The sequence below is a fragment of the Symphalangus syndactylus genome, chromosome 21 (assembly GCF_028878055.3).
Source record: "Symphalangus syndactylus isolate Jambi chromosome 21, NHGRI_mSymSyn1-v2.1_pri, whole genome shotgun sequence".
NCBI lineage: Eukaryota > Metazoa > Chordata > Mammalia > Primates > Hylobatidae > Symphalangus > Symphalangus syndactylus.
In genome coordinates, this window is record NC_072443.2 from 55,620,520 (window position 1) to 55,642,055 (window position 21,536).

At 47.9% G+C, this 21,536-nt stretch overlaps 1 protein-coding gene across 1 annotated transcript; it reads right to left on the reverse strand.

Annotated features, from left to right (window-relative positions):
- Positions 1–10,315: 10,315 nt before the first annotated feature.
- On the reverse strand, positions 10,316–19,314 carry LOC129471102 (intraflagellar transport protein 122 homolog). Its single transcript, XM_055259393.2, has 2 exons — positions 19,097–19,314; positions 10,316–10,365 (listed from the first exon to the last, which is right to left on the reverse strand). Exons 1-2 carry the CDS (start codon positions 19,290–19,292, stop codon positions 10,325–10,327), a joined length of 237 nt encoding a protein of 78 aa, XP_055115368.2. The 5' UTR covers positions 19,293–19,314; the 3' UTR covers positions 10,316–10,324.
- Between the last annotated feature and the right edge of the window lie 2,222 nt (positions 19,315–21,536).

Genomic DNA, 21,536 nt, shown 5'->3' on the forward strand with positions numbered 1-21,536 from the left:
TTGGAGGACAACCTGGGTCCCAGTTAACCTACGCTGGGCCAGTTCCCTGGGGAATGATGTTTATGATCTGCTAATTTAGTATTTCCTTGTGAAGTGAGGTGGAGACCCATCCCCGCTTTATGGTACCTCCTCCCTACACTGCCCCAAAGGGAGATGAACAAACCAAGTTTGCCCAGACTGCACCTAGGGCTGCACAGCTCCTGAGGCCCGGCCTGGGTTGATGCTGGTAGGGGCTCTCTCTGTTCCTAGGTTTTGTTCTGGTGCCTGAGGCTCTTTCCCTATGGTCTCTCTTTTTTTTTTTTTTTTTTTTTTTTTGAGACAGAGTCTCGCTCTGTCGGCCAGGCTGGAGTGCAGTGGCGCAATCTCGGCTCACTGCAAGCTCCGCCTCCTGGGTTCACGCCATTCTCCTGCCTCAGCCTCCCGAGTAGCTGGGACTACAGGTGCCCACCACCATGCCCGGTTAATTTTTTGTATTTTTAGTAGAGACGGGGTTTCACCGTGTTAGCCAGGATAGTTTCAATCTCCTGACCTCGTGATCCGCCCGCCTCGGCCTCCCAAAGTGCTGGGATTACAGGCGTGAGCCACCGCGCCTGGCCCTCCCTATGGTCTTTTAACCCAGCCCAGCAGGCTGAGTCTGGAGCCCTGGATGCAAGAGAAAAGATGTCAAGCTCTACCACAGGTCACGGATCAGAAACAATTCTGGCCTTGTCCGATGCCAGTGGATGCCAGCTCTGAGGGAGGCACCTCCTCTCAAAGGGCTGGCACTTCCAGAGGGGCCCTTTGAGAGCTCAGTGGGGCCCACAGGGACCCTCTCCCTGCGGTTTAAACTGCCATTGGGTGGAGGGAGATTCAGTATTGACATCGAGTGGACCCTCACCCACGAAGTGGATTTTAAGGACAGCAGAACACTGTGTAGACAAGAAGGCCCACAACACTTTTACCCTCTCCCCAGCCTGCTTCTTGCTTCCTGGTTCTTCTGTCCTGGGGGAAAGGAGAATCTTATCTGACTTTCTCTGACTTTTGGCCCTGCTTGGGCAGCTGAAAATGACAAGTAAAAAATACTGGCTGGCTTTGAGCCTTCTTTGGTTTTGTGGGGAAGGTGGAAACTTTGGCAGATGGGGAGGGATAGGTGGGGACCCCAGGAGGAAGGGACACTGCTCTGATGGTGGAGCGCTTCCTATTCTGTTATTTCTTCCCTTCTCAAATGAGGTATGTGACATGAACTGGTTGAATTCTTTTCCAGTGTTGACACTGAGATGTTCTCAGCCTGGAATCCCGTGGCACCATGAGCTGGGTTGTTTGGGGTTTGGGTGGTCCAGGAATGGCTCTTCATACGTTGGTAGTGGGATCTTCTGGACACTTTTCACTTAGAAACTTTCCATCACTTGTTCCAGTGAAGGACACTCCCTGGAGACCAGTGTTAGTCACTTTTTAATAAGTCTTTTCGTTTGTAGAATAAAAAAATTGTGGTGAATGGTATTGTGCACTGATAATTTTTTCTTGAGGTCTGTAGGGTTCCCTGAATAGAAGGGCAGGGACCCGACCATCGTGGAATAGAGAATAGTGCTGAGGCAGTACACGTCCATGACAAGTCAGTGGTACCCCGGGCCCAGGAAGTCTTCTGTGACCATGTAGGGGTACAGGCCACAAAAGGTTTTCGGCATCTACTTCTCCCTGAATATTGCCCTAAAGGCAAAATCCACGATTTTTATATTGCCTTCCTCTATGACTAGATGGGTTTGTGTCTTTAGCTCTGGATGTGAGATGTTCTTTAAGTGGCAGTGCTGCAGGCCTGACAGAATCTGCCTGAAGTTGATCGGGGCCTCCCCTGCTGCCTGATGTGGCCATGGTGGCGTATCTGGTGGTTCAGCTGTTGTTGTTGTCGTGCATCATCACATAAGTTGTTTCTGCCTTGTCAATTACCTGGTAGAGCTGAATTATATTTGGTCGGTTGAGAGTCTTCATGATACTCATCTCTCTCTGCAGAGCAAGGCCAGTCATCTTAGAGATTATTTGGAGGACAACCTGGGTCCCAGTTGACCTATGCTTGGCCAGTTCCCTGGCGAATTGGGTCTATGATACGATAATTTTGTATTTCTTTGTGAATTGAGGTGGAGACCGATCCCTGCTTTATGGTACCTCCTCACTATGCTGCTGCAAAGGGAGATGAACAAGCCAAGGTTGCCGGGTTTGCATTTAGGGCCGCACAGCTTCTGGGGCCAGGCCTGTGTTGACACTGGGAGGGGGTGGTTTCTCTCTTTGTGGGTTTTGTTTGGTGCCTCTTGCCCCTTCCTTATGGTCTTTTTACCCACCCCAGCTGGCTGATCCTGGAGTCCCGGCTTTTAGACAAGAGATGTCAAGCTCTACCGCAGGTCATGGCCCAGAATCAATTCTAGCTTTTTTTGGTGCAGTGGATGCCAGGCCTGAGGAAAGCACCTCCTCTCAGAGGGCTGGCACTTCTAGAGGTGGTGGATGGCAGCAAGGTGAGGAAGACAGACGCTGAAGGGCCTTCAGGATCTAAAGTGGGGCCCACAGGGACCCTTTCTTTGGAGTTGCAAACTGGCATTGGGTGAAGAGAGATTCAGTATTGACACCTGGTGGACCCTCACCCCCAAAGTGGATTTTAAGGACAGCTGCACACTGGGTAAACAATGGGACCCACAACCCTTTTGCCTTCTCTCCAGACCTCTTCTTGCTGCCTGGTCATGCTCTTTTGTGGGGAAGGAGAGTCTTACCTGACTTTCTCTGACTTTTGATCCTGCTTGGGTAGCTGAAAATGATAAGTAGGAAATTCTGGCTTGCTTTGAGCCCCCATTGGTTTTGCTGGGAAGGGGGATATTTCTGCAGATGGGGATGGATAGGTGGAAACCCCAGGAGGAAGGGGCGGTGCTTGATGGTGGAGCGCCTCCTCTTCTCTTATTTTTTGTGTTCTCAAATGAGGTATTTGCCATGGGATAGTTAATTTCTTTTCCACTGCTGACACTGAGATGTTCTCGGTCTGGAATCCCATGGCGCCATAAGCTGGATTGTTTGGGGTTCAGGTGGTCCAGGAGTGGCTTTTCATACATCGGTAGTGACATCTTCTGGACACTTTTCACTTAGGGATCTTTCATCACTTTTTTTCAGTGAAGGACACTCCCTGGGGTCCAGCATTAGTCACTTTTCAGTAAGTCTTTCCATTTGTAGGGAACAAAATTGTGGTGAATGGGCCAGGTGCAGTGGCTCACGCCTGTAATCCCAGCACTTTGGGAGGCCGAGGCGGGCAGATCATGAGGTCAGGAGATCAAGACCATCCTGGCTAACACAGTGAAACCCCGTCTCTACTAAAAATACAAAAAATTAGCCAGGCGTGGTGGTGGGCACCTGTAATCCCAGCTACTCGGGAGGCTGAGGCAGGAGAATGGCGTGAACCTGGGAGGCGGAGCTTGCAGTGAGCCGAGATTGCGCCACTGTACTCCAGCCTGGGCGACAGAGCAAGGCTCCGTCTCAAAAAAAAAAAAAAAAAAAAAATTGTGGTGAATGATATTCTGCACTGATAATTTTTTCTTGAAGTCTGATAATTCTTTCTTGAGTTGAAAAGCAGGGACCCAGACATCATGGAATAGAGAATAGTGCTGAGGCGGTATACATCTATGGCAAGTCAATGGTACCCCAGGCCCAGGAAGATTTCTGTGACCATGTAGGGGTACACCCCACAAAAGGTTTTCAGCAATCCGCTGCTCCCTGAATATTGTGCTAAAGCCAAAGTCTATAATTTTTATATTACCTTCCTCATTGAGTAGGATGTTTTGTAGCTTTAGGTCTGGATGTGTGATGTTCTTTAAGTGGCAGTACTGCAGGGCTGACAGAATCTTCCTTAACATGATCCAGGCCTCCTTCCCCTCCTTGATGTGGTAGTGGTGGTGTATCAGGTGATACAGCTCTCCTCCTCCGGCATACTCCTTTACCACCTAAATGGTTTCTGCCTTGTCAATCACCTGGTAGAGTTGAATGATATTTGGGTGATGGAGAATTTTTATGATGCTCATCTCTATCTGGAGAGCAAGGTCAGCCTTTTAAGAGATGATTTGGAGGACAACCTGGGTCTCAGCCTATGCTGGGCCAGATCCCTGGTGGGATGGTGCCTATGATCTTATAGTTTTGTATTTCTTTGTCAAATGAGGTGGAGGCTGATTCCTGCTCCATGGTACCTCCTAACTACGCTGTTTACAAGTCCTAACTCTGCAAACTAGGCTAAGATGCACAGCACCACTGTTGCTAACTAGGCTAAGGTCACTAACTGCTGCTGACAATACCTCAGCTGCCAAACTTTCTGGGCCTGGAGGCCCTTCCCTTTCATGGTTATAACAGACTGGATCCCTGACCTATTGCCCACTTCACAGGGAAGAAGCAGAAATGTGGACACATGGACAGACTCGTGGTGTCTCCTGGTGGGGCAAGCCTGGGCACCATGGCTGCAGGCACAGACAGGGCAGAGACTGGGGCAGGGCCAGGTGCTGGGGGTGGGTCTGAAACAGAACTCCCATGGGCAAAGGCCCTGCCCAGCTTGGTCTCCCTAGGCACAGCCTGACCCCTGTGGGCTGCTGTGGCCACATTTCTCCAGGCAACGCTGTCCCCACACTGTGGGGCACCCTCAGCAGGTTCTGCGGCTCCCAGAGGCGCTCAGCACTTCCAGATACCTATCAGGGGGTCCTCTCTGCTGTGTCCCCAGTGGCCTCGAAGCACTGGGCCCAGTACAGGTTCACTCCCCTGAGCCTCCCGACCTTCCCATGGGTCCTTTCGAGCCCTGGGTTTTGGAGTTTGTCCTTCCTAAGTACTGCCTACCCAGACGTGGCTGCCCCAGGACCACAGCTGACCGAGTGTGGCTGGGCCCCCTGGGGGCCACCCATCAAGGGCACATGCAACAGGCACCCGAAGGCACAGTGGCCTGGCCTGCCCCGGGGCTGACCCTTGGGGTGGGAAGAGGGCACTAACTGGGCAAGAGAGACTAGTCAATCAGTGCAAAAAACTCCCAATAGGGATAGGAACTAGGAAGGAAATACCAAGAAAAGTGATGATGGAAGATGGGGGTAACCATAATGCAGATGGGGTGCTCAGGGAGGGCACTTTAACATGCTTCCCAGTGGACAGAAATCATTTTTTAAAATCCTGCACATAGCTCAGGCTCACTAGACAGACTAACTCCTAGTACCTGGAAATCAATTAAAATCTGGCAGTGAGTTAAAAAAAAAAAAAAAAGTTTTTGGCTCGGCATAGGAGCTCACACTTGCAAATCCTGCACTTTGGGAAGCCAAGGCAGGAGGATCGCTTGAGCCCAGGAGTTCCAGACCAGCCTGGTCAATATAACAAGACCCTATCGCTACAAAATATATATTTACAATAAGAATTTACCAGACATGAAATTCAGACCATATCCATTCTAGGCCCCAGAATATCACTATGACCAGTAAAAACGATCTATGGCCTGGCACTCAGCAGGTGCAGGTCAGTGTGGACAGATTCTTTCCCCCCGTCAGCAGGACAGGAACATCTTGCCTCTCCAAAAGGCACCTGCTGAGGATCCGCGGTTCTCTGGAATTATGCTGGGCACCCAGATGTGTGCACCTAAGGCCATAGGACAGTCAACATGGAGTACACTCGAAGGCACTTTACTTTTTTTCAAGAAACACTCTTAGGAGTTTACTTTAACCCATTTCCCACCTCATAGCACATAAGGAGAGGCAGACATTTTGACCTCAGTAAGACGTGACAAATGACAATAGTTGGACCCCACAGCAACCAGTTACTTTTGTAGAGAGGAAAATTATGGTCCTTGGCTTCAGGTGAAGACCCCTAGATCCAGGCCAGTGGATTTACAAGTGAGAGTCAGCAGCATTGGGCATTTCAGGCAATGGCTCTGAACAAGCCGTTTACCATGTGGGTAGGTAAACCCCAGAACATACAGATGCCCCTTATGATGAGCAGGTGGGTAGGGTACATGGCCGAGACAGCAGGAGCTTAGGAAACAGACTGGGCTTGAATTTCACTGAGCTTTTGGCTGTGGACCCATGGGAATGTGGCATAGCCTCGCTGAGCCTTAGTTTCCTTCTGCATGGAATAGGGAGAGCAACAGTACCTGACTCATTCAATTGGCGTGAGGATCTAGAACAGTGCCCACATGGATTGTCCCAGTCGAAATGGACTGACCTGCACCTAGAGGAAGCGGCAGCTCTGGAGCCCTTTGAATTGAAAGTGCGGAGCAACCTTGCTTGCCACTGGCAGCCTCTGCTCAGCTGTATGGTATCCTCCCTCCTAAAAGACCTAGGAAGATGAGTGAGACCCGGGCCCCTGGCTGCCTTGAAGATGACCACAATGTGACTTCATCTTTTCATCCTGCAGGGCCAGGCTTCTGGTCAGAGGCTGCTCTGCAGGCATCTGTAATTCAATTGTTGCACAGCTGGACAAAGCTGTGAGGATTGAGTGGGAAGATGCCTGTAAAGCCTGACCCAGGAGCAGCATCTCAGATTCTGGCTGTCACTAGCTGTTCTCTATGGGAAGCACCTGGCTAGTAGTCTGGCACATCATAGGCATTCCATAAATGGTGGCTTTTATTATCAGTGTAATCACTGGCCATGTATTACACAATGCTGCTTTTCTTAGCATCTGTCAACTAGAGTGGAAAAGATGGTCAAGGTCTCTGATTCTGACAGTAATGTGGGCACTTCCCACGTAGCTTCATGGTGGGATTCATGGACTTGATTGGTTGTGTCCTTTCCTGGCCTAGTCTATGAAAGCTAGAGAGATGGCTGAAAACATCTGACCCCTTTCTGCACATAAGGAAAAGCCCAGGTATGTTCCCGAGCTGTGTTTCCATCTAGAACCTGAGATGGAGGAAGGAATGGCTTTCAACCTTCTCTCCCCTACCCTTTCCCTCTTTATCTCCCCACAGTCAATCAATGAGCTGCTCATTTTGTCCATATTCCTGGGCTGATACTGAAGGAGTGGCAAAGAGGGATGTGATGCCCGCCTTGGGTTAGATCAAGACTTGTAGGCATGAAGAGAGGAGACTGGACCAGATCAGGACTAAGAAGCCTGGCTGAGAATGAGCTGTGTCACATAAGGGGCTCTGGGATCTCAGGCCAGCCACTTTTCTTGGAGCCCCAGTCCTCCCAGTTCTGAAATGGGGGTAGTGAGAACGCCCGCTGCAGTCATGAGGCTTAACTGAGATGTTGTAAAGGGGAATTTAAATCAGGGATGGTTGTGCAGATGCTAGCCATTACTAAACAAGGGAAGTGATCGTTGTGTAACAATGATCTAGATTATATTTTTAGATGTCCTCAGTGTAGGGAAGTGGAGATGGAGGAGGCTGTAAGAGTCAGAGGAGGGAAGAGTCATCTCCATGGAGGGAGCTTCCCTCTCCTGCCCCACCCAGAAGTGCCAGCAGGGAGGAAGACAACAAATCCCTAGAATAGGTGTTGTTTGCTTTGGGCACAGAATGAAATTTAAAGTCTTCCCTCTAGATTGTCACCTCCTTACACCCAGGAACTAAACACATACCTCCTCTTAGCATCACCCCACACTACCTAGCACAGTGCCTTCGACGGGTCCTTTGCTCGGCAAATGTTTGAATGGCAGAGTCAGGACTGAAAGCCGGTGCTCCTTCCCCGAACCGCACAACTCCTTGCCACGCTAATTGCCCCGTGAGTGGGGCGGGCACTCAGGCATATCACAGCTGAGCATATGATGGATGGCTCACACTTGGACTTGCTGGGAGGCACAATTTGAGTGGAGTTTTAGAAATAGACTCACTCACCCTCTGAGACTCACTCCCCCTCACTCACCCTCTGAGCTATACTTTATCTTGCTGTTGCATTCCAAACATGAAGTCACCACCACCTGGAGAAGGCCTCCTAGGGCTCGCTGTCCTACTTGGCAGCCCTGTCAAACCAGTTCTTGCACAAGATTATATAAATTTTGAAAGGAAACCAAAAATTCCAAGACTGTATCTGATGCTTTATCCCTCCTCTCCGGGCCAAAACCACAGGATGGCCAGAGGCAGAGGTGACAGATATTGCCTTTGTCTTGGTCTTTCCTAACTTTTGACAGTCCTGACCTGCTATGACAGCAGGATGGCCTTGGTGCAGTCAGCAAGACTTTGCTGCTGAATCTTAAGGTCCTGGCAGAGGAAGCCCCAGGCCACCCCTTTGGCTCCTCTTGGCTGGCCACAGTCAGGGAGCAGCAAACTGCATTTATTTTTGAGGTCAGGATGGCAGTCTTGGGAGAGAACCTTTTTAATAAGCAGAGCTGGTTTGCTGCAATTGAGGGAGAGCGAGTTCCTGGTGGATGTGGTGCATGGGTTTGTGACAGGGCAGACAAAGATGACGAGGACACAGTCTAGGAGAAGCTGTTCGTGCCCCTCGTCCTGCTGCCACTTCCACCCACCTCATTCCCTTCTTCCTCTTGCTTTCTGGTCTTTTTCCTCAGATCTGAATTCCACTAACATTTCTGAATTCCACTAACATTTCTTGAATAGCTGCTCTGTGTCAGGCATGGATGATGGGCATTTCCCCAGTAAGTCTTGCAGTCATGAGTTTCGAGGGTATCATCAGCTTAGAAGAAGTGGGCTCTAGCCTGAAGCTGAGTTGTGGGGGGAAAACACAGACTGACAGAGCCTAGCGGAAGGGAAACCTAGAAATTTCCCTAAAAATATTTCAAAGGTACACATGCTTTGACCCAGCAATTTCATTTCTAGGAATTTATGCCAAGGCGCCAAGTTGGGACAGATGCAAGGACTTAGCTAGAAAGATGCCTGCTATTTACAATACAAAAAAGCTGGCTGGGCACGGTGGCTCATGCCTGTAATCCCAGTACTTTGGGAGGCTGAGGCGGGCAGATCACCTGTGGTCAGGAGTTTGAGACCAGCCTGGGTAACATGGTGAAACTCCATTTCTACTAAAAATACAAAAAATTAGCCAGGCGTGGTGGCACATGCCTGTAATCCCAGCTACTTGGGAGGCTGAGGCAGGAGAATCACTTGAACCTGGGAGGCAGAGGTTGCAGTGAGCCAAGATTGCAACATTGCACTCTAGCTTGGGCAACAAGAGCAAAACTCTTGTCTCAAAAAAATAAAAATAAAAAAAGTCATAAGCAGCAAACATGTCCAGTAGAACTGGTCAAAGAAGCTGTGGACCATCCACAAGACAGGATAAAATCTGGTGGTAAATACAACGCAGGGGGGGCCGGGCAGAAGGGAGGCGTGCGGGCTGTAAAAGGGTAGTGCAACACCCTTATGCCCTTTGCCCAGTTTCCCCCAATGGTAACAGTGTACAAAGCTCTAGGGTGATCTTTCCTTCTATGTCAACATGTGTAACCACCCCTGACAGTCATGACTAGATGACTGTGTATATTATGTTGTATATTATGTATATATTATATATACACAAAGAAAGGCTCTAAGCAAATGTATTCCAATATGTTTAAGAGTGATTCTGTCTTGACGATGGGATGCTGAGGGCTACAGTTTCTCGCTAGTGTGCGTCTCTGTTTTATGGCAATCTTACAGTAAGCGCCATCTGCGTGGGGTGCAGAAGGCAGAGGGGAGACCATCCCACATTCGGGAGGTCAATCTCAGTCACCTGTCTGTGGTTCTGCCCTCCCTCATTCTGTGGCTCCACACTTCAGGGCCCCATTTCTGTTGTGGCCTCCTCCTAGTTCAGGGGGCTTGTGCAGAGTCCCATGCTCCCTTATTGGCTCACAGACCTCAGCCCACACCCCCCACCCACTCATTCTCTCTCTCCCCTCTCTCTCACACACACATCACCACCATCACACACGTGCTCACACACACACCCTGCCGGACTCCCGGCTTTGCTGCTCACTCCACTTGGCCTCATGCTTGGCTCTCCATGAAACACACTCTGCTGACGACACTGCATACCCCTCCCATCCCTACAGAAAGGAGACCAGGAAGAAACTGATGCTCAGGGAGGTTGAGCTGTTTGCCCCCAGTCACACAGGTTGCAAGGAGTAGAGACAGGGCTGCAGGTTCCAGGCCCAGACTGCCTCCCATGACATCACAGCTGCCATTCTTCTCTCCTTGCTACTCTCTCCCCAAAGCAGCAGCAAGGGGCCCAGCTTCCCTGGTCTTATTGGCCTTGCCAGTGCTGAGAGTGGACAGGCGCTCCCAGTTACCTGCGGTACCTCCACGGCAGAAATGGAGAAGACGTGGAGGCAGATCTTGGAGCCATTGTAGCCAACCACAAAGCCCTGCAGCTTCTGCCGGTGCACAGGGAAGGTGCTGGCTTTGATGTTGAGGTAGCATCCTCCCGAGAAGCAGAGCATGTCCTCATGCTTGGTGTTCCAGGCCACACCGTTGGCGTTTGGTTCCTGGGGGACAGGGACAGTGGGGATCCTGTGAGAACCACCCTGGGCTTGGGCAGCGCTCACACATTTCAGCCCAATACCCTCTTAAAGACTGAATCCCACTAAATTGCTTACAGTGGGATGGAGGGAAAAGGAGGAAAGGGGACCACAAAGAAATGAACAGAGGCAAGAGAAATGAACAGAGGCAAGCCCCTCCATGCACCTGTGTGCTGTTGGAATTTTTCAGTAAGCAAGTATTACTTTTGGAAAATGTTCTCCTGAAATATGAATCCCTATATAGAAAGTGGAGAGTGAGCAAAGTGGGATTCCACTTCTATTACAGAAGAAATATACATCTCTCTACACAGAAGAACGTTTACAAGAATATGCTCCAAACGATTAACAGCGTTTCTGGGTAGGTGGAATGGCATAATTAGAAAATCTTTTTTGTTTGCCTGGATGTGTTTTGTCATGAACATCTATTGTGGGTTCTTTTTGTTTGTTTTTTTTTTTTTTTTTTTTTTTTTTTGAGATGGAGTTTCACTATTGTAGCCCAGGCTAGAGTGCAATGGCACAATTTCGGCTCACTGCAACCTCTGCCTCCAGGGTTCAAGTGATTCTCTTGCCTCAGCCTCCTAAGTAACTGGGATCACAGGCAGACACCATCACGCCTGGCTAATTTTGTATTTTCAGTAGAGACGGGGTTTCTCCATGTTGGTCAGGCTGGTCTCAAACTCCTGACTTCTGTTGATCCACCCATCTCGGCCTCCCAAAGTGCTGGGATTACAGGCTTGAGCCACCGCGCCCAGCCCATCTATTGTGTTTCATAAGAAAAAAAAAAGTGAGTTATTTGTAAGATTTGAAAAGAGTATCTTGTATTTGCATTTACAGTTCACACCTTGTGAAAATAGAGTTTTCCTGGGAGGCACCCCGGGTACCTCAGTTTTCTACTCTGCCATGGAGCCCTGGGGACCAGCAGATGCTCATGGCTTTCTACCTAGGATATTTTATAACGTCTGACTCTTTTCTAATGAGCATGGATTGCTTTTATAATGAGAAAAAAAGCAATATAGCTGTTTTATGTATAGGGGGAGGGGCAGTGGAGAAGAGGAAAAGCCAGCAGGCAATGTCGCAGCTGGGAATGCTGATGTCTCCTGGCAGGGCTGAGAATCACCTCCCCTAGCCCGCTACAGAGCCAGCAGTGGGGACGGGGAGGAGCACACACCCTTCCACACTTGTATGGTTCTAGGCTCACACAGATTCACATTTGGGGCTGGCTACCCACCCTCACCATAGGTGGAAGTTGAGGCTGGGGAGAGAAGAAGTAACATTTTGGGCCCTGTTTTGTGCCCAGCACTGAGCTAGGCACTATGGTATCTTGTTTATTCCTGTAGCAATTCTGTGAGGGTCAATTACTAATTTCATTTTAGAGAAAAGAAATCAAGGCTCAGAGAGGCTCACTAACTTGCTTAAGATCACACAGTAAGGGATGCAGGCAGGACCCAAGCCCAGGTCAGCCTGAAGGCCATGCCCTCTCTTTCCCCTGAACCATTCTACTTCCTCAGGGACTGAGTGAGTTGAGATTGACAGGGAGTCACCTCTGGGCTAGTGGTGGCCAAGTGTATCAGTCTGTTCTCACACTGCTAATAAAGACACACCTGAGACTGGGTAACTTATAATGAATAAAGGTTTAATCAACTGAGAGTGCCACATGACTGGCCTCACAATCATGGTGGAAGGCGAATGAGGAGCAAAGTCACGTCTTACATGGTGGCAGGCAAGAGAGTTTTTGCCAGGGAACTCCCATTTATAAAAGCATCAGATCTCATGAGACTTACCACCACGAGAACAGTATGGGGAAAATCACCCCCACAATTCAACTACCTCCACCTGGCCCCACCCTTGACACATGGGGATTATTATAATTCAAGGTGATATTTGGGTGGAGACACAGCCAAACCATATCATTCCACCCCTGGACCCTCCAAAATCTCCTGTCCTCACATTTCAAAACCAATCATGCCTTCCCAACAGTCCCCCAAAATCTTAACTCATTTCAGCATTAACTCAAAAATCCACAGTCCAAAGTCTCATCTGAGACAAGGTAAGTCCCTTCTGCCTATGGGCCTGCAAAATCAAAAGCAAGTTAGTTACTTCCTAGATACAATGGGGTACAGGCGTTGGATAAATACACCTGTTCCAAGTGGCAGAAATTGTCCAGAATAAAAGGACAACAGGCCCCATGCAAGTCTGAAATCCAGTGGGACAGCCAAATCTTAAAGCTCCAAAATGATCTCCTTTGACTCCATGTCTCATATCTATGTCATGCTGATGCAAGAGGTGGATTCCCATGGCCTTAGGCAGCTATGCTCCTGTGGCTTTGCAAGGTACATCTCCCCCACCCCCACCCCATCCTGCCTGCTTTCACAGGCTGACATTGAATATCTGTGGCTTTTCCAGGTGCACGGTGCAAGCTATCAGTGGATCTACCATTCTAGGGTCTGGAGGACAGTGACCCTTTTCTCACAGCTCTACTAGGCAGTTCCGCAGTGGGAACTCTGTATGGGGCTCTAACCCCACATTTCCCTTCTGCACTGCCCTAGCAGAGGTTCTCCATGAAGGCTCTGCCCCTACAGCACAACTCTGCCTGGACATCCAGGCATTTCCATACATCCTCTGAAATCTAGGCAGAGGTTTCCAACCTCAATTCTTGACTACTGTGTAACCACAGGCTCAACACCACGTGGAAGCTGCCAAGGTTTGGTGCTTGCACCCTCTGAAGCCATAGCCCAAGCTGTACCTTGGCCCCTTTTAGCCACTGGAGCAGCTGGGATGCAGGGCACTAAGTTCCTAGGCTGCACACTGCAGGGAGGCCCTGGGCCTAGCCCACAAAACCATTTTTTCCTGCTAGGCCTCTAGACCTGTAATGGGAGGGGCTGCCTTGAAGGTCTCTGACATGCCCTGGAGACATTTTCCCCATTGTCTTGGTGGTTAACATTTGCCTCCTCCTTACTTATGCAAATTTCTGCAGCCAGCTTGAATTTCTTCCCAAAAAATGGATATTTTTTCTATTGCATCATCAGGCTGCAAATTTTCCAAACTTTTATGCTCTTGTTCCTCTTGAACACTTTGCCGCTTAAAAATTTCTTCCCCTAGATAACCTAAATCATCTCAAATTCAAAGTTCCACAGATCTCTAGGGCAGGGGCAAAATGCCGACATTCTCTTTGCATAGCAAGAGTGACCTTTACTCCGGTTCCCATTAAGTTCCTCATCACCATCTGAGACCACCTCAGCCTGGACTTTATTGTCCATATCACTATCAACATTTTTGTTAAAGCCATTCAAGTCTCTAGGAAGTTCCAAACTTGCCCACATCTTCCTGTCTTCTGAGCCCTCCAAGTCTCTAGGAAGTTCCAAACTTTCCCACTTTTTTCTCTCTTCTTCTGAGCCCTTCAAACTGTTCCAATGAGGCAGAAGAATAGGGCCTGGAGGCAGGGACATAAGGCCAATCCATGCTGACTTTTTAGAACTAAATCAAATGGAAGCACTTCAGCAATGACAGAAATGTGAATGGCTTTGTAACTTCACTTCCTCCCCTCCATTTACACCATTTACACTTTGTAACTTCACATTCATCTTCTCCATTTACATAGCCCACACACTCCAAGTAACATCCTCTCCATTTACACTTTGTAACTTCACCTTCATCCTCACTATTTACATAGATCACACACGCCAAGTAACATGCTCTTCATTTATATAGGATGCATTCTGAGTAAATGACTTTGTAACTTCACTCCATCCTCATTAACACAGAGGTACACCAAGTAACCAAAGGGAAACCTCCAGAGTATTGAAACCCCAGAAAACTCTGTAATGGGGGCTCTTGAGCCCTGATGCTCAGGCCCGCTTCCAACACTGTGGAGTGTACCTTTGTTTTTAATAAATCTCTGCTTTTGCTTTCCTTGCTTTGTTTGTGCATTTTGTCCAATTCTTTGTTCAAGACGCCAAGAACCTGGACACCTTCCACCAGTAACCTCTGCCTGTTACTCAGTTCCAAAGTTGCTTCTACATTTTCAGGTATCTTTACAGCAGCACCTCACTCCAGTTACCAATTCACCGTATTAGTCTGTTCTCATGATGCTAATAAAGACATACCCGAGACAGGATAATTTATAAAGGAAAGAGGCTATTGACTCACAGTTCCACATGGCTGTTTACAATTCACAATCATGGCTGAAGGCAAAGGAGGAGCAAAGTCGTGTCTTACATGGCAGCAGGCAAAAAGAGCGTGCGCAGAGGAACTCCTCTTTATAAAACCATCAGATGTTGTGAGACTTATTTACTACCAAGAGAACAGTATGGGGAAAACTGCCCCCATGATTGGATTATCTCCACCTGGCCCTGCCCTTGACACTTGGGGTTTATTACAATTCATAATGAGATTTAGGTGGGGACACAGCCAAACCATATCACCAGGTAACCCTTTCTAATGACTGAGGCTGCTCCCTACTCCAGGCCCCTCCCACTATCGATTTTGCTGCTGAGAACAAGGAGGAGCCTAGTAAGGGGACCGAATCTGCCTGTAACATTGGGAAACCCTGCAATGGCCGAGGTAACCAGTCAGGAGGGGCTCCAGCTTTGAGGGGAACTTCATTCCGGAAAACCAGCCCTGACCACCGACAAAGCCCTAAAGAGGCAAAGAATGGCACAAGCCCAGCAGAAAGACAGCCAGGCCCTGGGCATGGAGCCTTCGAGCTGTCTTCTCTGGTGACAGAGAGGCCACAAGGCTGAATGATACGTATACGTTCATGCCCCAAAGATCCAAGCACTTCCCGTTCTGCTGGCTCTTCTGGCATTCCTGTGAAGTGAGCAGAAGGCCAGCTTGCCCATCTCTTTTCCTCTTTCAGGTGACAAAACTGATCGTTTCCTTCCCGCTCTTTAAGTGCGCATAGACACAGGCAGTTCTGCAGCAGGTGAAACTTACTCAAGCTAGAGTGCAGTGGTGCCATCATAGCTCACTGAAGCCTCCAATTCCTGGCTCAAGCAATCCTCCTGCCCTAGCCTCCCAAGTAACTGGGACTGCAAGTGAGTGCCACCAAATCCAGCTATTTTTCTTTTAATGTATAAATGGGGTCTTGGTTTGTTTTCCAGGCTGCTCTTGAATGCCTGGCCTCAAGCAATCCTCCTGCCTTGGCCTCCCAGAGTGCTGGGATTACAGGTGTGAGCCACCACATCCAGCCCAGCTCTAGACTTTTAGAGAAATTTTAATAGTATTTTACACCACAGTGATTCCTTTTTTAAAAAAAAGTATGTCCCTAGCATGTAAACACTACAGTGATTCCTAAAGAATTCTTCCCTTTTATCACTTCCAGTAGGCCTATGTGAAACCAAATCTACCTCTGCTTCCAAGAAAGATGCTGGGCTGGCCTTCTCTCAAAGTCTTTCTAAACTTTTCTTGGCATTGACTTAGACGCCCTAGGAATCTAAGTGAGAAAATGTTTTCATTAAAAAAAAAATCTCAGGAAGTAAAACCTCCTGAATGATTACTGAGTTGATGTAAATCTTATGTGTATATTCATATCAGAAAAAAGTGTCTTCATTTTGTGGGACACCAATTTATGTATTATTATTATTATTATTATTATTATTATTTTGAGACAAAGTTTCGCTCTTGTTGCCCAGGCTGGAGTGCAATGGCACGATCTCAGCTTACTGCAACCTCTACCTCCCGAGTTCAAGTGATTCTCGTGCCTCAGCCTCCCTAGTAGCTGGAACTACAGGCATGTGCCACCACACCCAGCTAATTTTTTGTAACATTAGTAGAGATGGGGTTTCACCATGTTGGCCAGGTTGGACTCGAACTCCTGACCACAGGTGATCTGCCTGCCTCAGCTTCCCAAAGTGCTGGGATTACAGGCATGAGCTACCGCGCCCAGCAGTGGGACACCAATTTATGTTTTAAGTCACTAAAATTATATAAGCTGGCCAGGCATGGTGTCTCACACCTGTAATCCCAGTACTTTGAGAGGCCAAGGAAGGCAGATTGCTTGAGTTTAGGAGTTCAAGACCAGCCTGGACAACATGGCCAGACCCCATCTCTAGAAAATATTATATATAATATATATATTCAGAGGATATATTATATTATATATATTCAGAGGATATATTTTATATATATATATATATATATATATATATATATATATATATATTCAGAGGATATAGTACGTTTTATATATATATTCAGAGGATTTGCCAGACATGCATTACTGGGTAAAGGAGAAGATCAGTGTCAAGAACAGGGGTCCTCAACCCCCATGCCAAGGACCAGTACCTGTCTGTGGCCTGTTAGAAACTGGGCCACACAGCAGGAGGTGGGTGGCGGGTGAGCATTATCACCTGAGCTCTGCCTCCTGTCAGATCAGCACCAGCATTAGATTCTCATAGCTCTGAGAACCCTATTGTGAACTGCACATGTGAGAGATCTAGCTTGCATGAGAATCTAATGCCTGATGATCTGAGGTGGAATAGTGTCATCCTGAAACCATCCCCCCTCATCTGTGGAGAAATTGTCTTCTACTCGTCCCTGGTTCCAAAAAGGTTGGGGGACCACCAGCCAAGAAGTTAAGAGTGCAACCTCCTGGTGGTGTGTGCCAATCACATTATCCTCCTCTGCCAGGTGGGCAGCAGCATGTTGGAAAAGTTGGGGTGAATTCCATTTGTGCTTCCCACAACCATAGGGTGCCCACCTCACGGTTTTAACAGTGGTCACTAGAAAACAAGTCTGTTTCCTCAAACTAAGTGGTTGCTCTTTGGCTTTCATTTTCCTGACATCTAGAGGAATCAGACTCTATTAGCAAGTCATGAGCCATAAACTGGAGAATACTTTTTTGTATTGCAGAGCACTTTGTCATACTGGGACTATAGATATAGCATATATATATATGCACAGCCACCTGGCACAGGATGATGTAATTGGCACACATCACCAGGAGGCTGCACTCAAACTTCTTGACAATCTTTTCTTTTACCTGGTAATGCATGTCTAATGAGTCCTCTGAATACAATTATAGCAGAGGATTAGTTGGATAGCTAATCAATTTCTGTAGATGGCAATCTTCTTGATGGTCTCTTTGCATTTAATCTGAACTGTCAAAGAAAAAAATTATCTAGTTTTAGCGAGAGGTTGTTAAGTAAAGTGGAAGGCAGAGAAATTAAAAAGCTATCACTTAAAACTACTGGCAATTAAAAGTGAAACACTCATTGAAAAATCTTTAGGCAGGGCACGGTGGCTCATGCCTGTAATCCCAGCACTTTGGGAGGCCAAGGCAGGCAGATCACCTGAGGTCAGGAGTTTGAGACCAGCCTGGCCAACATGGTGAAACCCCATCTCTACTAAAAAATACAAAAATTAGCTGGGCATGGTGACGGGTGCCTGTAATCCCATCTACTTGGAAGGCTGAGGCACGAGAATCACTTGAACCCAGGAGGCGGGGTTTGCAGTCAGCCGAGATTGTACCACTACACTCCAGCCTGGGCAACAGAGCGAAACGCCATCAAAAAAAAAAAAAAAAAAGGAAAGGAAGGGAGGGAGGGAGAGAGAGAGATAGACGAGAAAGAAAGAAAGAAAGAAAGAAAGAAGAAAGAGAGAAAGAAAGAAAGAAGAAAGAGAGAGAGAAAGAAAGAAAGAAGAAAGAAAGAAAGAAAGAAAGAAAGAAAGAAAGAAAGAAAGAAAGAAAGAAAGAAAGAAAGAAGGAAAGAACTCACTGTTACCATCACTTGCTGGATACAAGTATAAACTCCTCTGCACAGCACTAGTGGCCCTTGGCAATTGAGAGCCTGCCTAAGTGACTGACCTCACCTCTGGCCACTCCCTGCCCACCTCCTTGACAAACGGGAAAGACACGTAATTTCTGGTACACACCGGGCTCTACACTCCCAGTACAGGGCAGGTGGAGAAAATGTCACTGAGGGGACACTGTGGAGCTGCCCAAGGGGCTCTGCCCTAACCACCACAGCCAGAATCTTCAAAAAGATAGGGTCCCCCAGGGGGACCAAAGGACACTTATCTGAATCTACAACACAACCCCCCACCTGGATCCCTTGCAAAGGCACCCAGCAGTGCACTAAGGCCAGCACATCCAGATATGAATACACCTGAAGTAAGTGGATTCTGAGTCTATTTAACCAGCATGGCAACTTAAGTGGACAGAGGGAGAGACTGCGGTCTTAGGGCTTGGAATGACTATGCTAGGCCTGGAAACCTGATCTTCTGACTAAGCCTGTGCCAATCCAATTCTGCTGCTCATCTCTGGCAGAAGGACCCACCAGGAGGCAAGTGGAGACGGGGCTGAGGGAGAAGCACCCCAGAGTGACTCTGACCAGAAAGGATAAAGGTCCATGAAGACCCATGCAGGTCAACCACCTGGCTCCAACCTGTCATAAATCATCCTCCCTCACTCAGGAGATTCATGTACTCCTTGAAATTATGTGCAAAATTCTGAGTTGGTACATTTTTCAGACAGGGTTTATTGCTTTCATGAGATCCTCAAGGGGATTGGCAACACTACTTCCCCCACCAAAACAAACAAACAAACAAACAAACAAAAAAACCCGACACAGACCCAGTGGCTAACATGTTTGCGAAAGGCCAAGGAGAAACCTTTCCTGTCATTTCAAGTGCCCTGTCACCAGCCCTTTCCACCTGCTTCCACCTGTCCCTCTTCCCAAGGTCTGGACCTGCCTCTTACCTTTCTGCTCAGTGATCAGGTGCTGCACAATGACGTCAGTCATGCTATCCCTGTAGGCATAGCGGTCCTTGTAGAGCCCATGGACTGTGCTGAAAATAAGCTGGTAGAAGGAAATGGTGCCGTCCTGGCAGCCGACCACCTGCAGGGTGAGAGAACTGTCAATTCCCAGCTCTCTGGAGAAAGTCTGCACTCCCATTTGTCAGACACAAACCCCAGTGATGGGACTCTCGAGACATGGCGGCTGCTCAGTGCCTCTTCAAGCCATGGCCCCACAGAACAAACTTCCTCTTAATCCGGTTTCGCTTGACACGTCCACACCCAGGAGTTCTGCTCCCCAACAGTCCCAAGCCGCACTCCATCCTTGGTGAAAAGACATACTTGCTTGTCTGAACCCCCCAGCAAAATGTACTCCCCTTTAGTAAAGTAGCTGATGCAGCAGGGGTCAAAGTTCAGTGCCCGATCCTTTCCAATCTGAGGAAAAAGAACACACACCAAGGGAAAAACCATTTCCGAATCCATAACCATTGCAATATACAATTAAGGGCTTTTCTCACCAACTTTAGCGGGAGTTGGGAAGACAGGGAGAGCTGGCCAGCCTTTTCTCCTGTGTCATCCCACGGTGAACACGGGCCTCTCTGCCTCTGCATCTCCCTACTCCTCCTCCACACAGCCCAATCCTCAGCTCCTAGAGTCAGTGGCACATCCCCTAGTCCCACCCAAGCGCTCCAGGAGTGCAGGAGTGTGTCAGGGCTCCTCAGCCAAGATGGAGACTGTGGGTGGTTTTGCTCCCAAAGGCCCCCTCCTGGGCACGTATAGTCATTGCTGTGGTTCAATGGGTCCCCTTGGCTTCTTTTTTCCATCTTTTTTAAAAAAGTATTTTACAGGCCGGGCGCAGTGGCTCATGCCTGTAATCCCAGCACTTTGGGAGGCCGAGGCGGGCAGATCACGAGGTCAGGAGATCGAGACCATTCTGGCTAACACAGTGAAACCCCGTCTCTACTAAAAACTATAAAAAAATTAACCGGGCATGGTGGCAGGCACCTGTAGTCCCAGCTGCTCGGGAGGCTGAGGCAGGAGCATGGCGTGAACCCGGGAGGCACAGTGTGTAGTGAGCCGAGATCACACCACTGCACTCCAGCCCGGGCAACAGAATGGGACTCTGTCTCAAAAAAAAAAAAAAAAAAAAAAAAGTCTTTTACAAAGCTGAATTTATTCAGTTGCAAGATTGTCTTTTTTCTGCAACTATGCCCATATTATCACTCTTTATAACAACTTTTTTGAGATGTAGTTCACATACTGTATACAATTCACCCATTTAAAGTGTATGATTGCCAGGCGCGGTGGCTCATGCCTGTAATCCCAGCACTTTGGGAGGCCGAGGCAGGTGGATCACCTGAGGTCAGGAGTTCCAGACCAGCCTGGCCAACATGGTGAAACCCCGTCTCTACTAAAAATACAAAAATTAGCTGGGTGTGGTGGTGGGCTCCTGTAATCCCAGCTACTTGGCAGGCTGAGGCAGGACAATCGCTTGAACCCAGGAGACAGAGGTTGCAGTGAGCCGAGATCGCGCCATTGCACTGCAGCCTGGGTGACAAGAGTGAAACTCTGTTTAAAAAAAAAAAAAGTGTACGATTAAGTGTCTTTCAGTATAGTCACTGAACTGGGCAATCATCATCACCATCTAATTCTAGAACTTTTCCATCACCCCAAAGTAAACCCCATTAGTAGTCTACCCCAATTCCTCCTTCTCTTCAGCCCTGGCAACAACTAACATACTTTCTGTCTCTATGGATTTGCCTATTCTGGATAATTCATATAAATGGAGACATACAATATGTGGCCTTTTGTGTCTGGTTCATTCATGTTGTAGCATGTACTGGTACTTCATTGTTTTTCATTGCTGAATAATATTCCATTGAATGATGGGATGACATTTTATTTCTCCATTCACCAGTTGATGGACATTTGGGTTGTCTCTACATTTTGGTTATTATGAATAAGGCTGCTGTGATTATTTACTTACAAGTTTTTGTGTGGACATATGTTTTCATTTCTCTTGAGCATATACCTGAAAGTGGAATTGCTGGGTCTTATAGTAACTTTATGTTTAACATTTTGAGGAACTGCTATTCTTTTCCAAAGTGACTGCACCATTTCATATTTGCACTAGCACTGTACGGAGATTCCCATTTCTCTGTCCTAGTGAGTGTGAAATGGTATCTCATTGCAGTTCCAGTTTGTATTTCCCTGATGGCTAATGATGTGGATCATCATTTCATGTGTTCATTGGCCACAGAGAAATGTCTATTTGGATTCTTTACCCATTTTTCAATTGGGTTATTTGTCTTTATAGGTTTGTTGTTGTTGTTGAGACAGAGTCTTGCTCTGTCACTCAGGCTGGAGTGCAGTGGCATTATCACAGCTAACTGCAGTCTAGAAC